This window comes from Cnephaeus nilssonii, assembly GCF_951640355.1.
Source record: "Cnephaeus nilssonii genome assembly, chromosome: 21".
Lineage (NCBI taxonomy): Eukaryota > Metazoa > Chordata > Mammalia > Chiroptera > Vespertilionidae > Cnephaeus > Cnephaeus nilssonii.
Genome location: NC_137092.1, coordinates 40160138 through 40180562, shown reverse-complemented (window position 1 = coordinate 40180562; position 20425 = coordinate 40160138). Strand labels below are relative to the sequence as shown.

The following is a 20425-nucleotide window of genomic DNA, read 5'->3' as shown; positions in this document are numbered from 1 at the left end:
AAAAGGTGGGTACTACGTTGCCATAAAGGGAGGTGCCTCTAGACACGCTCCCAGCGCCGTCCTGAAATGTCCCTGAGTTCCTGGGGCGGGTGGTGTGAAGAAGTGGGGTCACCGGAATAGGGGCCGGGGGGGGGGGGGTGCGGTGAGGAGAAGGAGCAGGCAGAGGAGTGAGGAGCTCCGAGGGGCAGCCGTGTCCCCCCCTCCGGCGGCAGTCCCCGTGGATGGCGGAAGCCATGTCACAGCGTGTCCCGTGAGGCAGGGGGAAACCGGACCACGGACCACCTTTCCTTTCCGCTGTCCGCACCCGGGGACAGGGGCAGGGGCAGGGGTAGGGCAGGCCGCGCGGCAGCGGAAGATCTGAGTGAGGCTGCGGCAGGAGGTGCGGCAGCCGCTTTGTTGTAAGCGCACATTTGCTTTCATTGACACGTTAACCACAGGTGAAAAGGGGGGGCCACAGGGTGGGGGTGACTGTGACAGGGGAACTTTCAGAAAAGCCTCAGCGCTGCCGAGACTTTCCGCGATGGCTCACCCACCTGGAAGCCCCCTCCCACCACAGGAAGCGCTGACCGGCGGGGATAAAAGAGACCCGCGAGCAGCTGGGGCTCATCCTCCGGTTCTGCTTGCTAGGCTCTGCGCACCAGCATGAGGCCCCTGCTCCTCGCCCTCCTGGGGGTCTGCTGCCTCGTGGCGCGCACCGTGGAAGGTGAGTCGCGGGGCCGTCCACGGGGCAGGGGCAGGTGCGGGCGAGGCACAGGCTCCAGTTTGGACGCGGTGCAGCCTGGAGGCCTTGCCACCCCAGGTCAGACTTCCCCGGGGCAGAGCGGGAATGCGAATTGTGCGTGGAGGGGACCTCGTGCATCCCGAAGACAGAGCTTGGTTAGCCTCCGGGCCCAGCTCAGAGAGGGGGGTTGGGGGGACCTCTCCATCTCTCTGGGCCCACACAGTCACCTATGGGTGACGACAGTAACAGCTCTCGCCTGGGGTCACAATGCGCTAAACCTGAGGACCGCTCGCTGGGTTTTGTCCCGGGTGAATGCAGTGGTGGGACGGTGGTGAGGACGGGGTAGGCCGCTGTAGCTACGCCCGGGTGATACCGAGCTCGATGAATTCTCAAAATTCATCGAGCTCGGTTCACTCACAAGGTGGGGATGAGCTAGAGGGTGTGTGTTCTGAAACGAGTCGGTGTTTTCTGCTTAAAAAATAGACTGGAGGCTTACACCTTCCTAAGAGAAATCAGTGTTGCCCTTGAGAAGGTGGGAGAATTTAGGGTGACTGTCTGATGCTGTTCCCACTTAGGATAAATTCTTGAGCTTATGAGAGGCCGTCTGATAAGTGTTAGCAAATAGATCGATGCCTTCTACGCAGTCAAACAACCCGCAGAGACAGCGGATGAGGCTCAGAGATGCTGAGCCTGCCCGGTGTCCTGCCCCTATTTCCGTAAGGTTGGTTTTTCCAGCTGCTTGGACTTTATTTCTCCTGTGGCTCTGGAGCAGGAGAGACTATCCCTGGGGTGTGACTCTCCCCTCGGCCTCCTAGTCTGTAGGCTGATTTCTTAGACTAGATAGCGGAGCCTGATCGTGGATCCCCAAGGGTGGCCATGGACAGAGGTGGCAAAGTCTGCACCTCCCTGAAATTGTAAGCAGAACAAAAACGATTGATGAGATTAAGGCCCGGCTGGTGTGGCTCAGTGGTTGAGCTTCGACCTATGAACCAGGAGGTCGAGGTTCCATGACCGGTCAGGGCACATGCCCAGGTTGCAGGCTCCATCCCCACTGGAGGGCATGCAGGAGGCAGCGGATCGATGATTCTCTCTCATCATTGATGTTTCTATCTCTCCCTCCCTCTCCTTCCTCTCTGAAACACACACACACACACACACACACACACACACACACACACACGAAGAAAAGTGTAAGACTACTAGCTATGGCCAGATGTTGCAACGTGCTGGCGTTTGGCCTCCCAGTCGCTGTGCCATTTGTGGAGACGCAGGTGTGGGTGGGGGAGACGCTGTGGGAGCGGAGGGGACTGCGGACACTGGCCAGATTCCCGTTCCTCCTCGCGCCCTGGCCTGAGCCGCGGCTGCACATCCAGGGGGAGGCAGCCCGTGGCCTGACGCGGCTCTGCCGAAGGGGCCGTCTCGCCCGATCCCGCAGACACGCGGGCACGGCCCGGAGGAAGGAGGAGCTGTGGGGACTTAGAGGCCCGTGGACTCGCTGGGCCCGGGGAGCCCACGATGGATGTTTCCCAGGGAAAATGTTGTTCCTTAAGTAGAGAGAGACCCAGGGAGCAAACGCAGGTTCCCCTCCGGTTCCGAGACCGACAGGGAGTGATGGAGAGGAGAGATGAAGAGGGCAAGGGAGCAAACACCTTTTGTTTAGTTCATATTAAAAGAAAAGGTTTGGCTGGCCCTAGCTGGTTTGGCTCAGTGGATAGAGCGTCGGCCTGGGGACTGAAGGGTCCCAGGTTTGATTCCGGTCAGGGCACATGCCCGGGTTGTGGTCTCGATCCCCAGTAGGGGGCGTGCAGGAGGCAGCCCATCGATGATTCTCTCTCATCAGTGATGTTTCTCTCTCTTTCCCTCTCCCTTCCTCTCTGAAACCAACACAAATATATTTAAACATAAAAGCCCCAGCTGTTCCTTAAGGTGCTTTGTAGCTGAATAGTTCTCTGGGCAGCACACACCAGGCCCTTCAGCTGGGGAGAAAACCAGCGCCTAGAAATGGGGATGAGAGTTCCCCAAACCTCAATGTTGTTAACTCTCCCAGGTCCCTCCCCTCTGCCAGGTGAGGTGGTTCCTAACCTGAACCGCTCCGCTCCCCATGTCACTGAGGACGATGCTTTCTGAACCACTTCCTTTCCGTGGCTCACATGTCGCCATGTATTTAATGGTGCCCTCCTCCATATCTCCTCACAAACCACTCTGTTGTTTCCTTGGTAACACTGTAACGGTTGTACTATCGCAGTTACATTGTATCTTTGTCTGCTCGGCTTCTTCACCAGGTGTGGGGAGTGAGGTCCTGGATCAGCGAATCTGTGTGAGTCTGACTACCCGGCGGCTGCCCGTGAACAAAATCAAGACCTACACCATCAAGGAGGGGCCCATGAGGGCAGTCATGTGAGTGTCCCCCCGGCTGGGCTGGCCGGGCCGGGCGGTGGAAATCCTCTGCAGGGAAGCACGGCCACGTGGGAGGAGACCTCCCCTCAGCCGGCGGCCCCCGGGTTTCCCCACCGTCACCCTGCCCTTCGCGGCCCACAGAGTGATTGTCACCACAATGCGGCACCAGATGAGGACCATCCTCCTCCTCTCCGAGTCAGTTTCAGCAGGAGACTGAGCTACACCGAGGACACTGTGCTCAGTGCTGAGGGTCCAGTTCAGAGAGTTTGACCACATAGCCGCACTCAGATGGAATCCTCCGGGCCCCTCCCCTTCCTGTGGATGCCATGTGGCCAGTGGCCATATCTCCAGACAATGTGCCAAAAACTAGCCTGCATTGTCTCAGGACCTCATTTTCAGAATAGCAGCTCTTCCCAACATATAATAACTACAACGTTGCTCAAAGAAATTAAGATAAAGAAAGCACCTTTTGTGCAGAAAATGGGATGAGTGCGATTAGATTTGAAAAGGAAGGTGCTGGTATGTGGTCACTGGGCCAGATGATGTCACAGGCCCAGCGGGGGCTCTGCCGAGAGAGGAGCCGGGGTTACGGTGTCGCCTGGAGAGACTCCTCCTCTGTGTTAAAACAGGTTGTAGGAGAAAGCTTTGCCTGTGTGGGCTCGGGGTCCGTCCAGGAGTTTCTGCAAGAGCTCTTAGCGGGGGTCTGACCTGAACTCCCGGCCCAGGCTCTGGGACGCGGCTCACTTCGTCTGCCTTTTCCTTACATCACAGATTCATCACCAAACGTGGCTTTAAAGTCTGTGCCGATCCGCAAGCCGACTGGGTGAAAAAGGTGGTGCAGACCGTGGACAAGTCCAGGAGGGTGAACATGAACCAGACCAAGCCCACGGGAGCCCAGCAGCCCACCGGGACAGCTGGGACCCAGGCCAGGTAGTGGCCTCGTCCCATCGAGCCAGCGGCTGGTGTCTCCTTGCAAGCCTTCTCCTTAAAGGACTGATTAAATTATAGGCACCTTTTCTGAAATGGTTGTCTTGTATTTTTACTTTTCCTGTTTTCCTATTCATTCAGCTGCTTTAATGAATAAATATTTATTTCTGGGGGATCGTCCCAAAGTCATTCGTTGTGTATGAGGGCGGGTAACATGTCACTCATGATCTATTTCGGTCCCACGGGACCTCCCTTTGATGGTTTCATGCTGGGAGGTTTGGAGAGGTGTTTACTGGGGATGAGTTACTGGGAACTCTGGGTGGGCTCGGGCTGACTGTTGCTGTGTCCAATAACGAAGGCAGGGTTGAATCCCATAAGGCGTTTACTGAGAAGGCTGGCCAACAAGAAGACAGGTGCTTACAAGCATCAAATCCTGTCTTACCGCAAGTGCAGGGGACACAATTGTAAGGGGGAAGGGGCTGGGCTGAGGCAGGGAACAGACGTCAGCCATTGGTCCTTAGTCATCAGGCGATGAGAGGATGTTGATGGGATGATGTTTTGACTCCTGGTGGGTCGGCCTGACCATGCTTATCGGTTCTGCTTGCTGGATTCACAGCTGCGTCACCTCCTTAATTGCTTCACACAGGCCTTGAAAAGGAAACTTAAGAAAATCTTAACCCCCTAGTCACATAAGGACATGTGCTCTAAGATTTAAATTAATGTGATTACTTTTCAGATTACTTCAGACGCTCCATCTCTCTGATTCCAAGTCCCCCCGTCAGAGGGACGCTCCAGTCCCCCTTCTGGGCTCCAGCTTGACCGGTCCCCTCCCCAGGGGTCCCCGTGACCCCGTGACAGTGGCAACAGTTCCAGACCCCTTCCAACCCATCTTTCTCGTGGAGTTCTCTCCACGGAACCAGGGGAAACCCCGCGTCACTGGTCCCCATGGAGGGTCCCTCCCTGGGCACGTCCCCTCTGCAGGTTTTCCCTCGCGCTGTTCCACCTGCTCTCCCCAGGAAGGAAGCACAGCGCGTCAGTGCTTCTCTGTCAGGGCAGCAAAGGCTGGCCTCGGGGCGGGAAGATCCAGGATCCAAATGGCCATCATGCTCTTCCCAGGGGGCGACGCTCGCTGTCTCTGTGCTTCCTGCAGTCGCACCGCTCGGCCCTCGCCCAGGTCCTGCTGTTCTGCTTTGAACACCCCGACTCTGTCACCTGCGACCTTTCTCCAGTGCGGTCACCATTCGCAGTGAGGCTTTCGTCGGACGGTCATCCGGCCGCTGACCCGGACGCTGCGCTGTGTCGTCACTAAGTTGCTGGTTGGCTCATGCTCGTGGCCCTGCTGTCCGGCGGCTGGCGGTGTGCATGCCCTGCCGCCCGTCGCCCCACAGTGAGGACCACAGGCCTCGAGGGCCTGAAGGGAGGCAGTACCAGCTGTGGTCCAGCCCTCGGCAATGTCAGGGTCCGGCGGAGGTTCTCGGAGGGCAGCTCCCTTTTGTGATCCGGGCAGCGGGCCGGAGCGGAGGCCACGGAAGGGCTGCCTCCTGGCGGGAGGTGGGTCCCTCCCTTCTCATCGTCTCTGCCCACGACCGCGGTGGGCGCTGGTCTGAAACACACCCCCAGAAGGACACAGGCGCTTCGTGAGGGCGGAGCAGCGACGCCCCAGGAGCCGAGAACGGATTCCTGACGGACTGTGCCTTGTGTCTCCCATGGGCCTCCCAGACCCCAGAGGTGTCATGAGATGGTGATGATCCGAGGCAGAAGGTACGGCTGTGCACGTCTGGTTAGCCTCACGTCCTCCAGGGTGGTGTCCGGGACGCCGGGGGTTTCAACCAAGTAGTGTGCATGGCTTGGGACGAATTGACTGGAGGTTTTTAATTCGTTTAGGTAGGATCTGAGTCTACTCACTGGACCCCTGTGGGTTAGTGGATTCAATTCCATTCAAAGAAATAATTTAAGAAACAGATAGTTCTCTCTCTATCTTGTCTGTCTCTATCTCTATCTGTCTCTGTCTCTATCTCTATCTCTATCTATCATCTATCTATTATTTATCTATCTCTCTATCTCTATCTATCAATCATCTATCTCTATCTTGTCTGTCTTTATCTCTATCTCTCTATCTCTGTCTCTATCTCTATCATCTATCTACTATCTATCTATCTATCTATCATCTATCTATCATCTATCTATCTATCTATCTTTATCTTGTCTGTCTCTATCTCTGTCTCTGTCTTTGTCTCTGTCTCTATCTCTATCTATCATCTATCTATCTATCTATCTATCTATCTATCTATCTATCTATTATTTATCTATCTCTCTATCATCTATATCTATCTATCTATCTATCTATCTATCTATCTATCTATCTATCTATCTATCTATCTATCTCTTGTCTGTCTCTATCTCTATCTCTATTATCTATCTATCTATCTATCTATCTATCTATCTATCTATCTATTTATCTATCTATCATCTATCTATCTATATCTATCAATCATCTAATTTTTTATGAATGGCCGTGACCCCTCTCATCCACCTGTGGCACCTTGTACTCACCTTTACCCTGAAATTTAACAATTTGTATGGAAATTGCTCCTGGCCCATCTGTGCTCGCACTGCCCCCTGCAGTCAGACTGGAAGCTGCCTGTGCTGTTACTTTATTTTTTCTTGGTCCCACTTTTTCTCTAAATGCACGGGGCGATCCTGGTGAATAAGGCACACTCTTCAGGCGCGCATTTCTATACTATGGCGCCTGCGCACTGTGCGCTCAGCACCCGAGTGTAGTCTCTTTTCATCACGGTGTTTGACCCCCTTCCCCTGTCATCCTTCTCTCGCCCTCTTCCCCTCTGTAACCACCATTCTGTTTTCTGTATCTATGAGGTTTTTGTTTTGTTAGTTTGTTGCTTTTGAAAAAAATCCTCACCAGCGGGTCTTGTTCCCATTAATTTTTAGGAATAATGGAAGGGAGGGCGAGAGACAGAGAGAGAACATCAATGTGAGAAAGATACATCGCACATCTGCACCCGCACCTGCAGGAAACGGGAGTCCTCACAAGCGCGGACATTACACCGATCCCAGCGGCTGCTCAGGGAGGGAGCGTCTGGGCCTCGGGTGCTCCTGGATGGACGTGTCCCCCGCCCAGGCAGGCGGAGCATTTGTGAGGGGCTCGGACCCAGGACCCAGCCGGAGCCCAGGAGCCTGCAGCACGAGCCTGCTTCTCTGTCCTCATGGCGCCTCCAGGGGCTGCGCACCGTGGGAAGAAGATTCATGTCCTTCCTCAGGACGGCCTCCCGAGAGCGCTGTGCTGTGGGGCGTGGAGGGTGTCCCTATCTAAATGGGTGAGGAAAGCGGGCGTGTGCATATCCACGCCCACAGCTCTCCACCGGGCTCCTACTTCCACCGCAAACAACCGGCAACGTGGCTGTTAGTGCTGCCCTGACTGTTTCAATCTCGTTTGCCATGTTTTTCTCCCTTGAGTGGAATTCTCTCATGTGACTATTTTTTGTTTGTTTGTTTTGCCAATCCTCACCCGAGGATACTTTCCCCATTGATTTTTAGAGAGTGGGAGGGAGGGAGGGAGAGAGAGAAACATCGATGTGAGAGAGCCATATTGATTGGTTGCCTCCCGCACACACCCTGGGGTGCCAGGGATAGAACCTGCAACTCAGGTACATGCCCTAGACCAGGAATCGAACCTGAACCCTTCGGTGAGCGGGCCGACCCTCTAACCAGTTAGCACACAGGCCAGGGCCTTCATTACACTTTTAAATGTTGTGCATGTTTGAAAGAAGTTGTCTTGGGTCCCAAGGATCAGAATTATTTAAATATTTTGACTGACAACAGCAGAGGAATCCAGTGGCTACATTGGCTACACCTCATTGAGACAACAATCCTTTGATATTTGTTACACGGTTTTTTGTATGTTTGGATGAAAACTTATATTCACATAATTGAATGTGACTGTACCCAAAAGGTTACATTCCATGTGATAGACTTGTAAGATCTAGTAGAGTGCATTGAAGATCCAGAGTGAGTTGAAATTGTTTCTGAATCTTGATCATACTGGTGTGTTCAGTTCATGAAAATTCTCTCCTCTGTTATGTTTGTCTTATGTGTGTGTTATATTTCAGTAGAAAATTAAAGAAAATCATTGCTTCATTCATTCTTTTTTATATTTAAGGCTGGATTTTTTAAAAAAAATATTTTTTTATTGATTTCAGAGAGGAAGGGAGAGGGAGAGAGAGATAGAAACATCAATGATGAAAGAGTCATTGATCAGCTGCTTCCTGCATGCCCCCTACTGGGGATCGAGCCCGCAACCTGGGCATGTGCCCTTGACCAGAATCGAACCCAGGACCCTTCAGTCCACAGGCCGAAGCTCTATCCACTGAGCCAAACCAGCTAGGGCAAGGCTGGATTTTATTGAGACACAAGAGGGTTAAATTTGACAAAATTTAGAGGTAGCAGATTGTTTTCAAGGTGCAAGATTTAGGGTGGCTAGAAATGGAAGACGATAATGTTTCACAGCGACCTTGGAAAATTAATTCCATGGGGTTGATAGACTATTAATCACAATCACCTGTGCGATTCCGATAATGAATAGCTTCCTTGCTACGAGGGAAGATGAAAGGCGTGAAAATCCTTTTCCTGTTAACCAAGGCGTGTTTCTCCATCCATCTTGTCAAAGGCAAGGTCGGCGTGCGGAAGCCGGTGGCATGGAAGTAAAAGGATCCCAGCGCACCCCGGGGGAACACGTGGCACGTTGTGCTGATGCCCTGAAAACAAGAAACAAAACCAATTACCTCTCTGACAAAGGTCCTTTCCTGAACCTTGTTATTTGCATTAATTCACGGAAGGAAGCGTCAACAGAGAAGGCCGGTGAGTGGGGCGGGAAGGCGGGGACTGGAGGAGTGTTTGCCAGTGAGGACAGAGAGGGGCGCAGCTCCTCCCAGGCTCTCAGAACTCAAGGGGGAGCCCAGCCAGAGCCCCTCACTCAAGGATCCTGCACCGGGTATTGTTTTTGTGACGAGAATAGACGTAAATAAGGGTTTTTCAGCAAAACACACCCACAGCCCTGGGTTGGCTGCTTACCCACTAGGAGGCAGCGTGGTGGTGCCCCTGGCCCTGGAGACAATCTAAGTCCTTCCTACTTGATCGGGGTCTGCTCCCCAGGCCAGGCCCCTCGCTTCCCCAGAAACCGGAGGGGTGGGTGTTACTCACCTACAGGCAAAGCTGCAGAAATTCTCGCATTGACGTCCTCTGTTGACACACTGGCCAACACTGTGTGTTTGAAGCTCTGGTGACTCGAAGGTGGCCCACGACGGGAGGCAAACCATCCTCAGTAGCACAGCTAACGCGAGGGCTTGTCAGCAGGTGGGCCCGTCCACAGGGGTCATGTGAGGGTACGTGGCGTCTAACTGCAGCGACCACCAGCTACACGTGGCGTGTGGTTTTATGCACAAATACACAGGTATTTTCTCACCCTCTTGAGAAAGACGCATGAGTGATTTCAGGGCTGGTGCTCAGTCCCCCTGTTGGCACTGACCCACGAGATGCACAACAGGTCCTGGGGTGGGGAGGGGTGGATCCTGGAGATGCGGTAGGAATGTACTGCCTGGGGCTGAAAGCTATTTTGTCATGAGAGCTGCAGCCTGAGGACAGGCGTGCTCCTCTCTCTGCCGCCCCCCTGTGGGGAGGCACAGCGGCGGGCGGGACACTGGACCAGCTTCCCGCCTCTTGGCCATGGTTGCCTCAGAGTAGCCTTTAGGTTTCTGTGGGTCTCCACCTGCAGTGGAGATGCTTTGGCTGCAGGAGACTTACGCTCCCCTCCACGGTGACCATGGCGATGGCTCTCAGCCCGGGCCTCCTGGCTACAGCCTCTCTTCCACCCCTGGACTCGGAGAGAAGATGGGGATGTTGTTGCTCGTCCCTCTGAGCAGTGGGTGTGATCTTGGAGAAGCGCTGTCTGCAATCTGGCACCGTCTCTACCTTCAGAACTAACAAAGGGAGAGACACACGGTGGGGGCTTGGGGATGGTTTCCTAATGGGCGTTAGGAGGAGAGGTGGGCCACCCGCTCATCACCCAAGGCGTCACCGTTCCCTCTGGGCCTTTCTGTCTCCCTGGCACTGATTAATACGCTCAGAGCGTCCCCGTTTCATCACCGTGTCCGTAAGGACATCTGCATTTGGGGAATGTTTCTAAGATAGAAAGGAAGAGATAGAAGAAAGGAAATTGTAATAACAGTCTCTTGACATTGAGATGAGCTTAGATTAAATACGTATGTTATTCTTCCCTTGATTATGTTGTGTGTACACCTTTTGAGCAAAAACACAATTTAAGAAGGTACAGCTCTCCTCAGATTACACTAATAAATCACCCGGGTTGCTATGAAGATGTGATATATTATGTTCTAGAGGAAGAAAGAGTCTATGATGAACTGGGGTCATCTATCTTACATATCCCTGTCCTTCTAATCTTGATGTTAAATTGGATATATGGAAGTGCTGGGAATTTTTAATTTTTCTGAAATGTGTTTAGTTCAGCTTACAGAGTAAGGGGGTGCATTCCTTAAAGCTAGAGCAACTGTAGGAAGCCAAGATGTTGCAGCTACACCTTCTTTTTATGCTACACCAATCTTGCTGACATGCAGAAACTCAAGGAAGTTAAAGCAGTTATGAAGAGCCCAGCTGGAGTGGTTGAGCATTGATTCATGAACCAGGAGGTCATGGTTTGATTCCCGATCAGGGCACATGCCTGGCTTGTGGGCTCGATCCCCACCCAGTAGGGGGTGTGCAGGAGGCAGCTGATCAATGATTCTCTCTTATCATTGATGTTTCTATCTCTCTCTCCCTCTTCCTTTCTCTCTGAAATCAACAAAAATATATCAAAATAAAATAAAATAAAGTATTGATGAAGACCATTAACTCTAATGTAAGAAGAGCAAAATAAAGAAAACTTAGGTCCGTGAGATTCGAACACACACACATTCATAGGTGCTCACACATTCACAAGCACAGATCTTCAACTAAAAGCAACTAAAAGCATTATTTTCCTCCAGGGTTACCCATTTTGGCAGTATAAATTCATTCTCTCTCTCTCTCTCTCTCTCTCTCTCTCTCTCTCTCTCTCTCTTTCTCTCTTCTTCTCCCTTCCTCTCTCTCTAAAATCAATAGAAACATATTTAAATAAATAAATTGGACTATATATAATGTTGTGCCATACTCTAAAAATAGTAACTGTCATGACCAGGCATTTCTTTAAAATCTTATTATTGGTTAACTTTATTGAAGAAATAAACAAGACAAATAAAGTGAGATGATGGTTCAATTCATACAAAGCATCCACTGGCTAGTCACGTTTTGTGGGAAGCAACCCTGGAAGCCTGCTGAGACTGACTTATCCACAGCCCTGTCCCTGGCCCCGCCCACAGCCCTGCCCACAGCCCCTGCCCCAGCCCCGCCCACAGCCCCGCTCACAGTCCCTGTCCCTGGCCCTGCCCACAGCCCTGCCCACAGCCCCTGTCCCCGGCCCCGCCCACAGCCCCTGCCCCAGCCCTGCCCACAGCCCCTGCCCCAGCCTTGCCCACAGCCCCGCCCACAGCCCCTGTCCCAGCCCCGCCCACAGCCCCTGCCCCAGCCCCGCCCACAGCCCCGCCCACAGCCCCTGTCCCAGCCCCGCCCACAGCCCCTGCCCCAGCCCCGCCCACAGCCCCGCCCACAGCCCCTGTCCCTGGCCCCGCCCACAGCCCCAAGAAAGAAAACCAAAGGGGCACAGGCTGGCATTTTCCATTTCTGTCCTGCCTCCATGTCACAGGAGCCCTTGCCTTCACGTCCAGTGAGTAAGTGGCCAGTCTCTGTGATTGGTGGGTTCCGTTATGACCCTGAGATGTTGGGAGAAGGGACAATCATAGAGGCCACTCGATAATTCCAACTAGAGAGAATTTTATCTCCTCCCAGGGGGTGTCTGCAGAATGATTCATGGGTGGCCTGAACTAGGGGGGCGACTCTAATTTCAGGAGAACCGAGAGAGGGCTTATGAGGCGCAGCCCACCTGTTCTCCAGGTGGCTGTTCACAGCGTGTGCTTGAGAGCCTAGGGCTCTGCTGTGTCACTCTCCTGCGGCCCCGCCTCCCACCCGCAGAATCCCTTCTTGTAGATTAGCTACCAGCTAGAGTCTGGCAAGGCAGGCCGGCACACAAATCTACTGCAGCAGAGAATATATTAATGCAAACTGCTCTTAAAAACAAAGGAAATATATTTACTTTTGCAAATATAGGATCAGGTGCCAATGCTACTAGGCCATATGGAGCAGGGCAGCGTGTGTGGTGGTTTCTGGAACGCATGTGGTCCCACCAGCCCTTTCCATTTGGTCTGCGAGGCACCTCCTTTGCTAAGCTTACGCTGGGAACAGCAATGTCCCATTAAGCTCCGCGGGGGACATTGTCCACTGGGGCAGAGGAGCAGAGTCAGACCCAGTGCTGGCTGCTCTGCTGAGCTGCACAGTCCGATTCTGCAGCTCCAACTGGGTTGGCAAGGTTGTGTCAGGTGCACTTGGTTGACAGGGAAGGTTGTGTCAGGTGCACTTGGGCAACAGGGAAGGTTGTGTCAGGTGCACTTGGTTGACAGGGAAGGTTGCATCAGGTGCACTTGGTTGACAGGGAAGGTTGTGTCGGGTGCACTTGGGCGACAGGCAAGGTTGCATCAGGTGCACTTGGGCGACAGGGAAGGTTGCATCAGGTGCACTTGGGCGACAGGGAAGGTTGCATCAGGTGCACTTGGGCGACAGGCAAGGTTGCGTCAGGTGCACTTGGGCGACAGGGAATGTTGTGTCGGGTGCACTTGGGCGACGGGGAAGGTTGTGTCAGGTGCACTTGGGCGACAGGGAAGGTTGTGTCGGGTGCACTTGGGCGACAGGGAAGGTTGCGTCAGGTGCACTTGGGCGACAGGGAATGTTGTGTCGGGTGCACTTGGGCGACAGGGAAGGTTGTGTCAGGTGCACTTGGGCGACAGGGAAGGTTGTGTCAGGTGCACTTGGGCGACAGGGAAGGTTGTGTCGGGTGCACTTGGGCCACAGGGAAGGTTGTATCTGGTGCACTTGGGCGACAGGGAAGGTTGTGTCAGGTGCACTTGGGCGACAGGGAAGGTTGTGTCAGGTGCACTTGGTTGACAGGGAAGGTTGCATCAGGTGCACTTGGTTGACAGGGAAGGTTGTGTCAGGTGCACTTGGGCGACAGGCAAGGTTGCGTCGGGTGCACTTGGGCGACAGGGAAGGTTGCATCAGGTGCACTTGGGCGACAGGGAAGGTTGCGTCAGGTGCACTTGGGCGACAGGGAAGGTTGTGTCGGGTGCACTTGGGCGACAGGGAAGGTTGTGTCAGGTGCACTTGGTTGACAGGGAAGGTTGCATCAGGTGCACTTGGTTGACAGGGAAGGTTGTGTCGGGTGCACTTGGGCGACAGGCAAGGTTGCGTCGGGTGCACTTGGGCGACAGGGAAGGTTGCATCAGGTGCACTTGGGCGACAGGGAAGGTTGCGTCGGGTGCACTTGGGCGACAGGGAAGGTTGCATCAGGTGCACTTGGGCGACAGGGAAGGTTGCGTCAGGTGCACTTGGGCGACAGGGAAGGTTGCGTCAGGTGCACTTGGGCGACAGGGAAGGTTGCGTCAGGTGCACTTGTGCGACAGGGAATGTTGTGTCGGGTGCACTTGGGCGACAGGGAAGGTTGTGTCGGGTGCACTTGGGCGACAGGGAAGGTTGTGTCAGGTGCACTTGGGCGACAGGGAAGGTTGTGTTGGGTGCACTTGGGCGACAGGGAAGGTTGTGTCAGGTGCACTTGGGCGACAGGGAAGGTTGTGTCGGGTGCACTTGGGCGACGGGGAAGGTTGTGTCAGGTGCACTTGGGCGACAGGGAAGGTTGTGTCGGGTGCACTTGGGCGACAGGGAAGGTTGCGTCAGGTGCACTTGGGCGACAGGGAATGTTGTGTCGGGTGCACTTGGGCGACAGGGAAGGTTGTGTCAGGTGCACTTGGGCGACAGGGAAGGTTGTGTCAGGTGCACTTGGGCGACAGGGAAGGTTGTGTCGGGTGCACTTGGGCCACAGGGAAGGTTGTATCTGGTGCACTTGGGCGACAGGGAAGGTTGTGTCAGGTGCACTTGGGCGACAGGGAAGGTTGTGTCAGGTGCACTTGGTTGACAGGGAAGGTTGCATCAGGTGCACTTGGTTGACAGGGAAGGTTGTGTCAGGTGCACTTGGGCGACAGGCAAGGTTGCGTCGGGTGCACTTGGGCGACAGGGAAGGTTGCATCAGGTGCACTTGGGCGACAGGGAAGGTTGCGTCAGGTGCACTTGGGCGACAGGGAAGGTTGTGTCGGGTGCACTTGGGCGACAGGGAAGGTTGTGTCAGGTGCACTTGGTTGACAGGGAAGGTTGCATCAGGTGCACTTGGTTGACAGGGAAGGTTGTGTCGGGTGCACTTGGGCGACAGGCAAGGTTGCGTCGGGTGCACTTGGGCGACAGGGAAGGTTGCATCAGGTGCACTTGGGCGACAGGGAAGGTTGCGTCGGGTGCACTTGGGCGACAGGGAAGGTTGCATCAGGTGCACTTGGGCGACAGGGAAGGTTGCGTCAGGTGCACTTGGGCGACAGGGAAGGTTGCGTCAGGTGCACTTGGGCGACAGGGAAGGTTGCGTCAGGTGCACTTGTGCGACAGGGAATGTTGTGTCGGGTGCACTTGGGCGACAGGGAAGGTTGTGTCGGGTGCACTTGGGCGACAGGGAAGGTTGTGTCAGGTGCACTTGGGCGACAGGGAAGGTTGTGTTGGGTGCACTTGGGCGACAGGGAAGGTTGTGTCAGGTGCACTTGGGCGACAGGGAAGGTTGTGTCGGGTGCACTTGGGCGACAGGGAAGGTTGTGTCAGGTGCACTTGGTTGACAGGGAAGGTTGCATCAGGTGCACTTGGTTGACAGGGAAGGTTGTGTCGGGTGCACTTGGGCGACAGGCAAGGTTGTGTCAGGTGCACTTGGGCGACAGGGAAGGTTGTGTCGGGTGCACTTGGGCGACAGGGAAGGTTGCGTCAGGTGCACTTGGGCGACAGGGAATGTTGTGTCGGGTGCACTTGGGCGACAGGGAAGGTTGTGTCAGGTGCACTTGGGCGACAGGGAAGGTTGTGTCAGGTGCACTTGGGCGACAGGGAAGGTTGTGTCGGGTGCACTTGGGCCACAGGGAAGGTTGTATCTGGTGCACTTGGGCGACAGGGAAGGTTGTGTCAGGTGCACTTGGGCGACAGGGAAGGTTGTGTCAGGTGCACTTGGGCGACAGGGAAGGTTGTGTCAGGTGCACTTGGGCGACAGGGAAGGTTGTGTTGGGTGCACTTGGGCGACAGGGAAGGTTGTGTCAGGTGCACTTGGGCGACAGGGAAGGTTGCATCAGGTGCACTTGGGCGACAGGGAATGTTGTGTCGGGTGCACTTGGGCGACAGGGAAGGTTGTGTCAGGTGCACTTGGGCGACAGGGAAGGTTGTGTCAGGTGCACTTGGGCGACAGGGAAGGTTGTGTCAGGTGCACTTGGGCGACAGGGAAGGTTGTGTTGGGTGCACTTGGGCGACAGGGAAGGTTGTGTCAGGTGCACTTGGGCGACAGGGAAGGTTGTGTCGGGTGCACTTGGGTGACAGGGAAGGTTGTGTCGGGTGCACTTGGGCGACAGGGAAGGTTGTGTTGGGTGCACTTGGGCGACAGGGAAGGTTGTGTCGGGTGCACTTGGGCCACAGGGAAGGTTGTGTCTGGTGCACTTGGGCGACAGGGAAGGTTGTGTCAGGTGCACTTGGGCGGCAGGGAAGGTTGTGTCGGGTGCACTTGGGCGATAGGGAAGTGTCTGGGCCAGTGCTGTGGTGACTGCAGGCCTCACCTCACAAGGCCACCTCTGCAGGTCACGTGCCCAACAGGACCGATGGCCGGCCGGAGACAAGCGCCACCCCTGCCCCTTCCGAGCCATCAGCAAGCGGCCCACACGTGGGTGTGAGGGACGCCGGGCTGTTTTCTAATCGTGTTCACTTCAAGCCCCGTCACTGGGACCCGGCAGCGTGTTCTCCGTTTGGAGGCTCCTCCCCCTGGTTTTCGGAGACTGAGTCAGGCTGACGCCCGAGGCCAGGCCCCCTCCCCCCCCACCCCGTGTCTTTGGTTCCCGCAGCCATCACTGTCCCCGTCAGCACTGGGACACCCTGGGTCACGCCATGTGACTCTCTCCCTGCCTTCCTTGCCATGGGGTTATGCTGCTGCCTCGGTGCCCCACTGGGGGTCCCAGAGCGTCCGCCAGGCCCGCAGCTCCGCCCGCCTGGTGTGGTTCTGCCCAGGCCACCCTCCTCTTGCTCATCTGGGTCCTCAAGGCCTTGGTACCACCTCCCACTGGCAGGAGACGTCTCCTGTGACCGCAAGGCCACTTCACCCCTCCCTGTAGGAGCCCGGGGCACCCCTCTGGCCCTGGACACGTGGGACAGGCTTGTTGGCTTTTCCTGAGTGTTTGCAGGACCTTTCCGGCGTGTTTCCATCACCTTCACCTTCCGACGGCGTTAATGGGCTTCCTCCGATGGACTCGTGCTGCGTCTTGCAGCGGAGCGTGCACACACTCACGGGGGAAAGCGGGGAGGAGGCCGGGGACCGGAGAAGAGGCAGGTCCGGGCTGTACGTTGTCAGGACTGAGCACCAGCAAACGCGCTGTGTGCGCGTTATCTTTGCGGTTTTCTCTCCCCGCGCCGGGGACCGATGGGCGGCTGTGCCTGCTCCGTGCTGACGCTCTCCCGGTGCAGTGAGAAACGAGAAGGACATTAACAGTAAATACAAATTCCCACCCAAACAACATTTCTGCTCAAGATGGGAAATAGCAGACATGACTGACAGGTAAGCCCGAACATCACCTTTCTTAGCAACAACAGCAAGTCCAGGCCAGTTCAGCTCAGTCGGGTTTGTCTCAGTTCCACAGGTGGCTGCTGTATCAGCTCAGGTGCTAGAAAGCGAAACAAGATGGGGTCCTAGGGTTACAGGTGATGGATGACACTGCGTGGCATTTCTTAGCAGGGGGGCATGTGTATAGAGAGAGATGTGGCACAGATTGACACCATCGGTTTCCTCATTTTCCAAGGAGGTGCTTGCTCCCAGGAGAGAGGAAGCCACTCAGGTGTGGCGGACTCAGGTGGCCTGGGGGTGAGACGCAGCCGCTCAAGCCGGGAAGCGCATCGAAGCCAGGCTGCGGCTCTTGGGGCAGGTCGTGCACAGAGGGCACGCGTGCATTACTGTCTGAACAGAGACACTTTCGGAAGCAAGGGGGCATCATTAATAATTAATAACCAATAACCAATAATAATTAATAAGCAACAACCAATAATAATTAATAATTAAGCCGTGCAGCAGGAGGCATGAGTCTGGCAGTGTGGCTACCCTAGTCTCACAGAACTGACGGTAAACGTGAATGAGAGGGACTTGAGGACAAACCGAAACATCAGCAGACACCTGAGACCCTGAAACCCCTTCTGAATAAAACATCAGACGCAGCACCCAGCGGGAGGTCTCTCCCCTCGCAGTCAGTGGGACAGTCTCGCCAGGACAATTCCACAGACTCTGGCCTCCCCTCAGCCCACCTGGGGCAGTTCCCGGACGGGGCGTCACTGCTCCCACCTGGAGGATGGACATGTTTACCTTTCCGCAGGCGGGGAAATACAGGGCGGTACACTTCGGTGCTGTCTTTTCATGGGACACTGACTTTGTGAGCAATGTGGAAGACAACGTATGTTTAAGTAACTTCCCTATAGGCTATTTTGATACTATTGCATGTTATCCTACCTAATAAAAGAGTAATATGCAAATTAACCATCACTCCACTACACCCACAAGCCACGCCCATCAGCCAATCAGAGCGAGTATGCAAATAAACCCAACCAAGATGGCTACAGCCACAGAGAGCAGGAGGGAGGCTTGGGTTTCCCAGGCAATGGAGGAAGCCAAGCTTTCCACTTGCCCTTGCCAGCCTAAGCCTCCACTCAAGGCTACAAAGTTTCAATTATAGAAGGTAAACAAATCCAAACAGAAATGGCAGCAGCCACAGAGCTGGAAAGAGTGGGAGGCTAGGGTTGCTCCTGGCAATGGAAGAAGCAAAGCTTTCCACACACCCTGGCTGGCCCAGGCCTCCACTCCAGGCTACAAAGTTTCAATTATAGAAGGTAAATAAATCCCAACAGAAATGGCTGCTGGCCACAGAGCAAGCAGGAGGCTTGGCTCCACTCCAGGCTACAAAGTTTCAATTGTAGAAGGAAAATAAATTCCAGATACCAGGGCCTCCGCTTGGGTCGCCAGGGGGCATGGCTGGCCTGCAAACCACCACAGGCTCCTTGCCCAGGCCGCCCCACACCCCAAGGGAACCCCCACCCTGATCCGGGACACCCTTCAGGGCAAACCAGCTGGCCCCCACCCATGCACCAGGCCTCTATCTTATCTAATAAAAGAGTAATATGCAGATTGACCATCACTCCAACACACAAGATGGCTGCCCCCATGTGGACACAAGATGGCCACCACAAGATGGCCAGCAGGGGAGGGCAGTTTGGAGGCATCAGGACTGCAAAGGAGGGCAGTTGAGAGGGACCAGGCCTGCAAGGGAGGGCAGTTGGAGGTGATCAACCCTGCAGGAGAGGGCAGTTAGGGGTGACCAGAGGAGGGAAGTTGGGGGCAAACAGGCTGGCAGGGGAACAGTTAGGCATCAATCAGGCTGGCATGGGAGTGGTTAGCGGGTGATCAGGCTGGCAGGCAGAAGCGGTTAGGGGCAATCAGGAAGGCAGGCAGGCGAGCAGTTGGGAGCCAGCAGTCCTGGATTGTGAAAGGGATGTCTGACTGCCCGTTTAGGCCCGATCCCGGTGGGCAGTCGGATTCCTAAACGGGCAGTCGGACATCCCTCGAAGGGTCCCAGATTGGAGAGGGTGCAGGCTGGGCTGAGGGACACCCTCCTCCCCCATGCATGAATTTCGTGCACCGGGCCTCTAGTTATTTTTATAAAGCAGTACATGCAGACTTATTGTACACAACTTAACAGATATAAGAAGGATATACAATAGAAAATCCAATCGCCCTGGAAACCCATTACTGGAGAGAAAACATGTTTTGTGTAATTTTACTTGTGTATTTCAGATGGTTGAGATTATACTGGATAAGCAATTTTCCTTCCCTTTAATGGTTCTGCCATATTCAATAATGATGACAGGTTATGTTTAAGGATGCTAATATATGTCATATAATTTTACCCATGTGACAATCTGAAGAGGTAGGTGATTTTATCAACCCATTTTGCAGGTGGAGAAACTGAAAAACGAAGGGTTAGGGAACTTCCTCAAGTTTTCACAGAATTAAGTGCACATCTCAGGGCTGAATGGAGTCTGGGTGCTCCCAGAACCCAGGCGCTAACCAATAGGCAGTGTCAGCCAGGATTTGGTTATGAAAACTGAAGCTACTCTGAGCTCTTTTCAGCACGAAGGGCTTTACCATGGGCCATGTGGCTTATGCAGCCTTGCACATGCCCCCGGGGGAAGGCAGTGATGGGCAGGAAGGTCCCAGAGCGAGAAGCACAAATAGTGCGGGGGGAGGGGGGGCGCGGGGGGAGGGGAGAAAGGGCCCTAGAGCTGAGCTCCGCTGCCCGCACGCAGCACCCAGAGCTGCTGGCAAAACCCAGGGCAGCCACCGCGATGCCCGTCCACACGCCCGGAGCTTCTGCCACCCTTCGCTTCTCAGACTTCGCGAGGGTCAGCCCCTGGGGATGTCCAAACAGACACCTGCTGTCAACAGAATCCACGGGAGCAGGTTCCCAGCTTCCTGCGCCTTCCAGGACAGGGAGGGTGCTGAGCTGCATACATCATGAAGAGCAGGGGTTATGAGACAAACATGCCTTATCACTTCCCCACCTTTGTGCATTTAAGTTAATCTCCTGATCTGCGGCCACAAAGGGGACAGTGGCAACTTAGACTTGGTGGCTCTGTCCCCACCCTGTGCCTCTTAGCCACGCCCCGTTCAGCTCCTGGGAGCTCAGGGGAGCTCACAAAGCCCTCCCAGCTCCTGCCCCCTGCTGTGCCGACAAGCCACACAGCCACGAGGGGGCAGCACGTCCCCGCCACCACTGCAGGGGCGGCCACCAGGGCCTCCAGGCCGCTCTCCACCTGGGGCTTCTGATCCTGGCAGGCGCAGGCCCGCAGGGTGACAGGGTGCGCCTCCAGGCCCTCTGTGCTGAGCCCAACCCAGGCTCTCCCAGCACACAGGGCTCTGAGAACTGAGCCGAGCCGCCTGGCCTGTCTCATCCCCGGAGACAGCTCCTCCAGCCTCCGTGGGGACCCTCAATCCCTGGGGACTGAGCCATGGGC

General features: G+C 54.9%; 1 protein-coding gene across 1 annotated transcript; it reads left to right on the top strand.

Annotated features, from left to right (window-relative positions):
* Nucleotides 1-628: 628 nt before the first annotated feature.
* On the top strand, nt 629-4052 carry LOC307093848 (lymphotactin-like; the record flags this gene model as incomplete). The annotated part of the gene is made up of 3 exons (XM_079762142.1): nt 629-703; nt 3004-3118; nt 3890-4052. Exons 1-3 carry the CDS (start codon nt 643-645, stop codon nt 4050-4052), a joined length of 339 nt encoding a protein of 112 aa, XP_079618268.1. The 5' UTR covers nt 629-642.
* Between the last annotated feature and the right edge of the window lie 16373 nt (nt 4053-20425).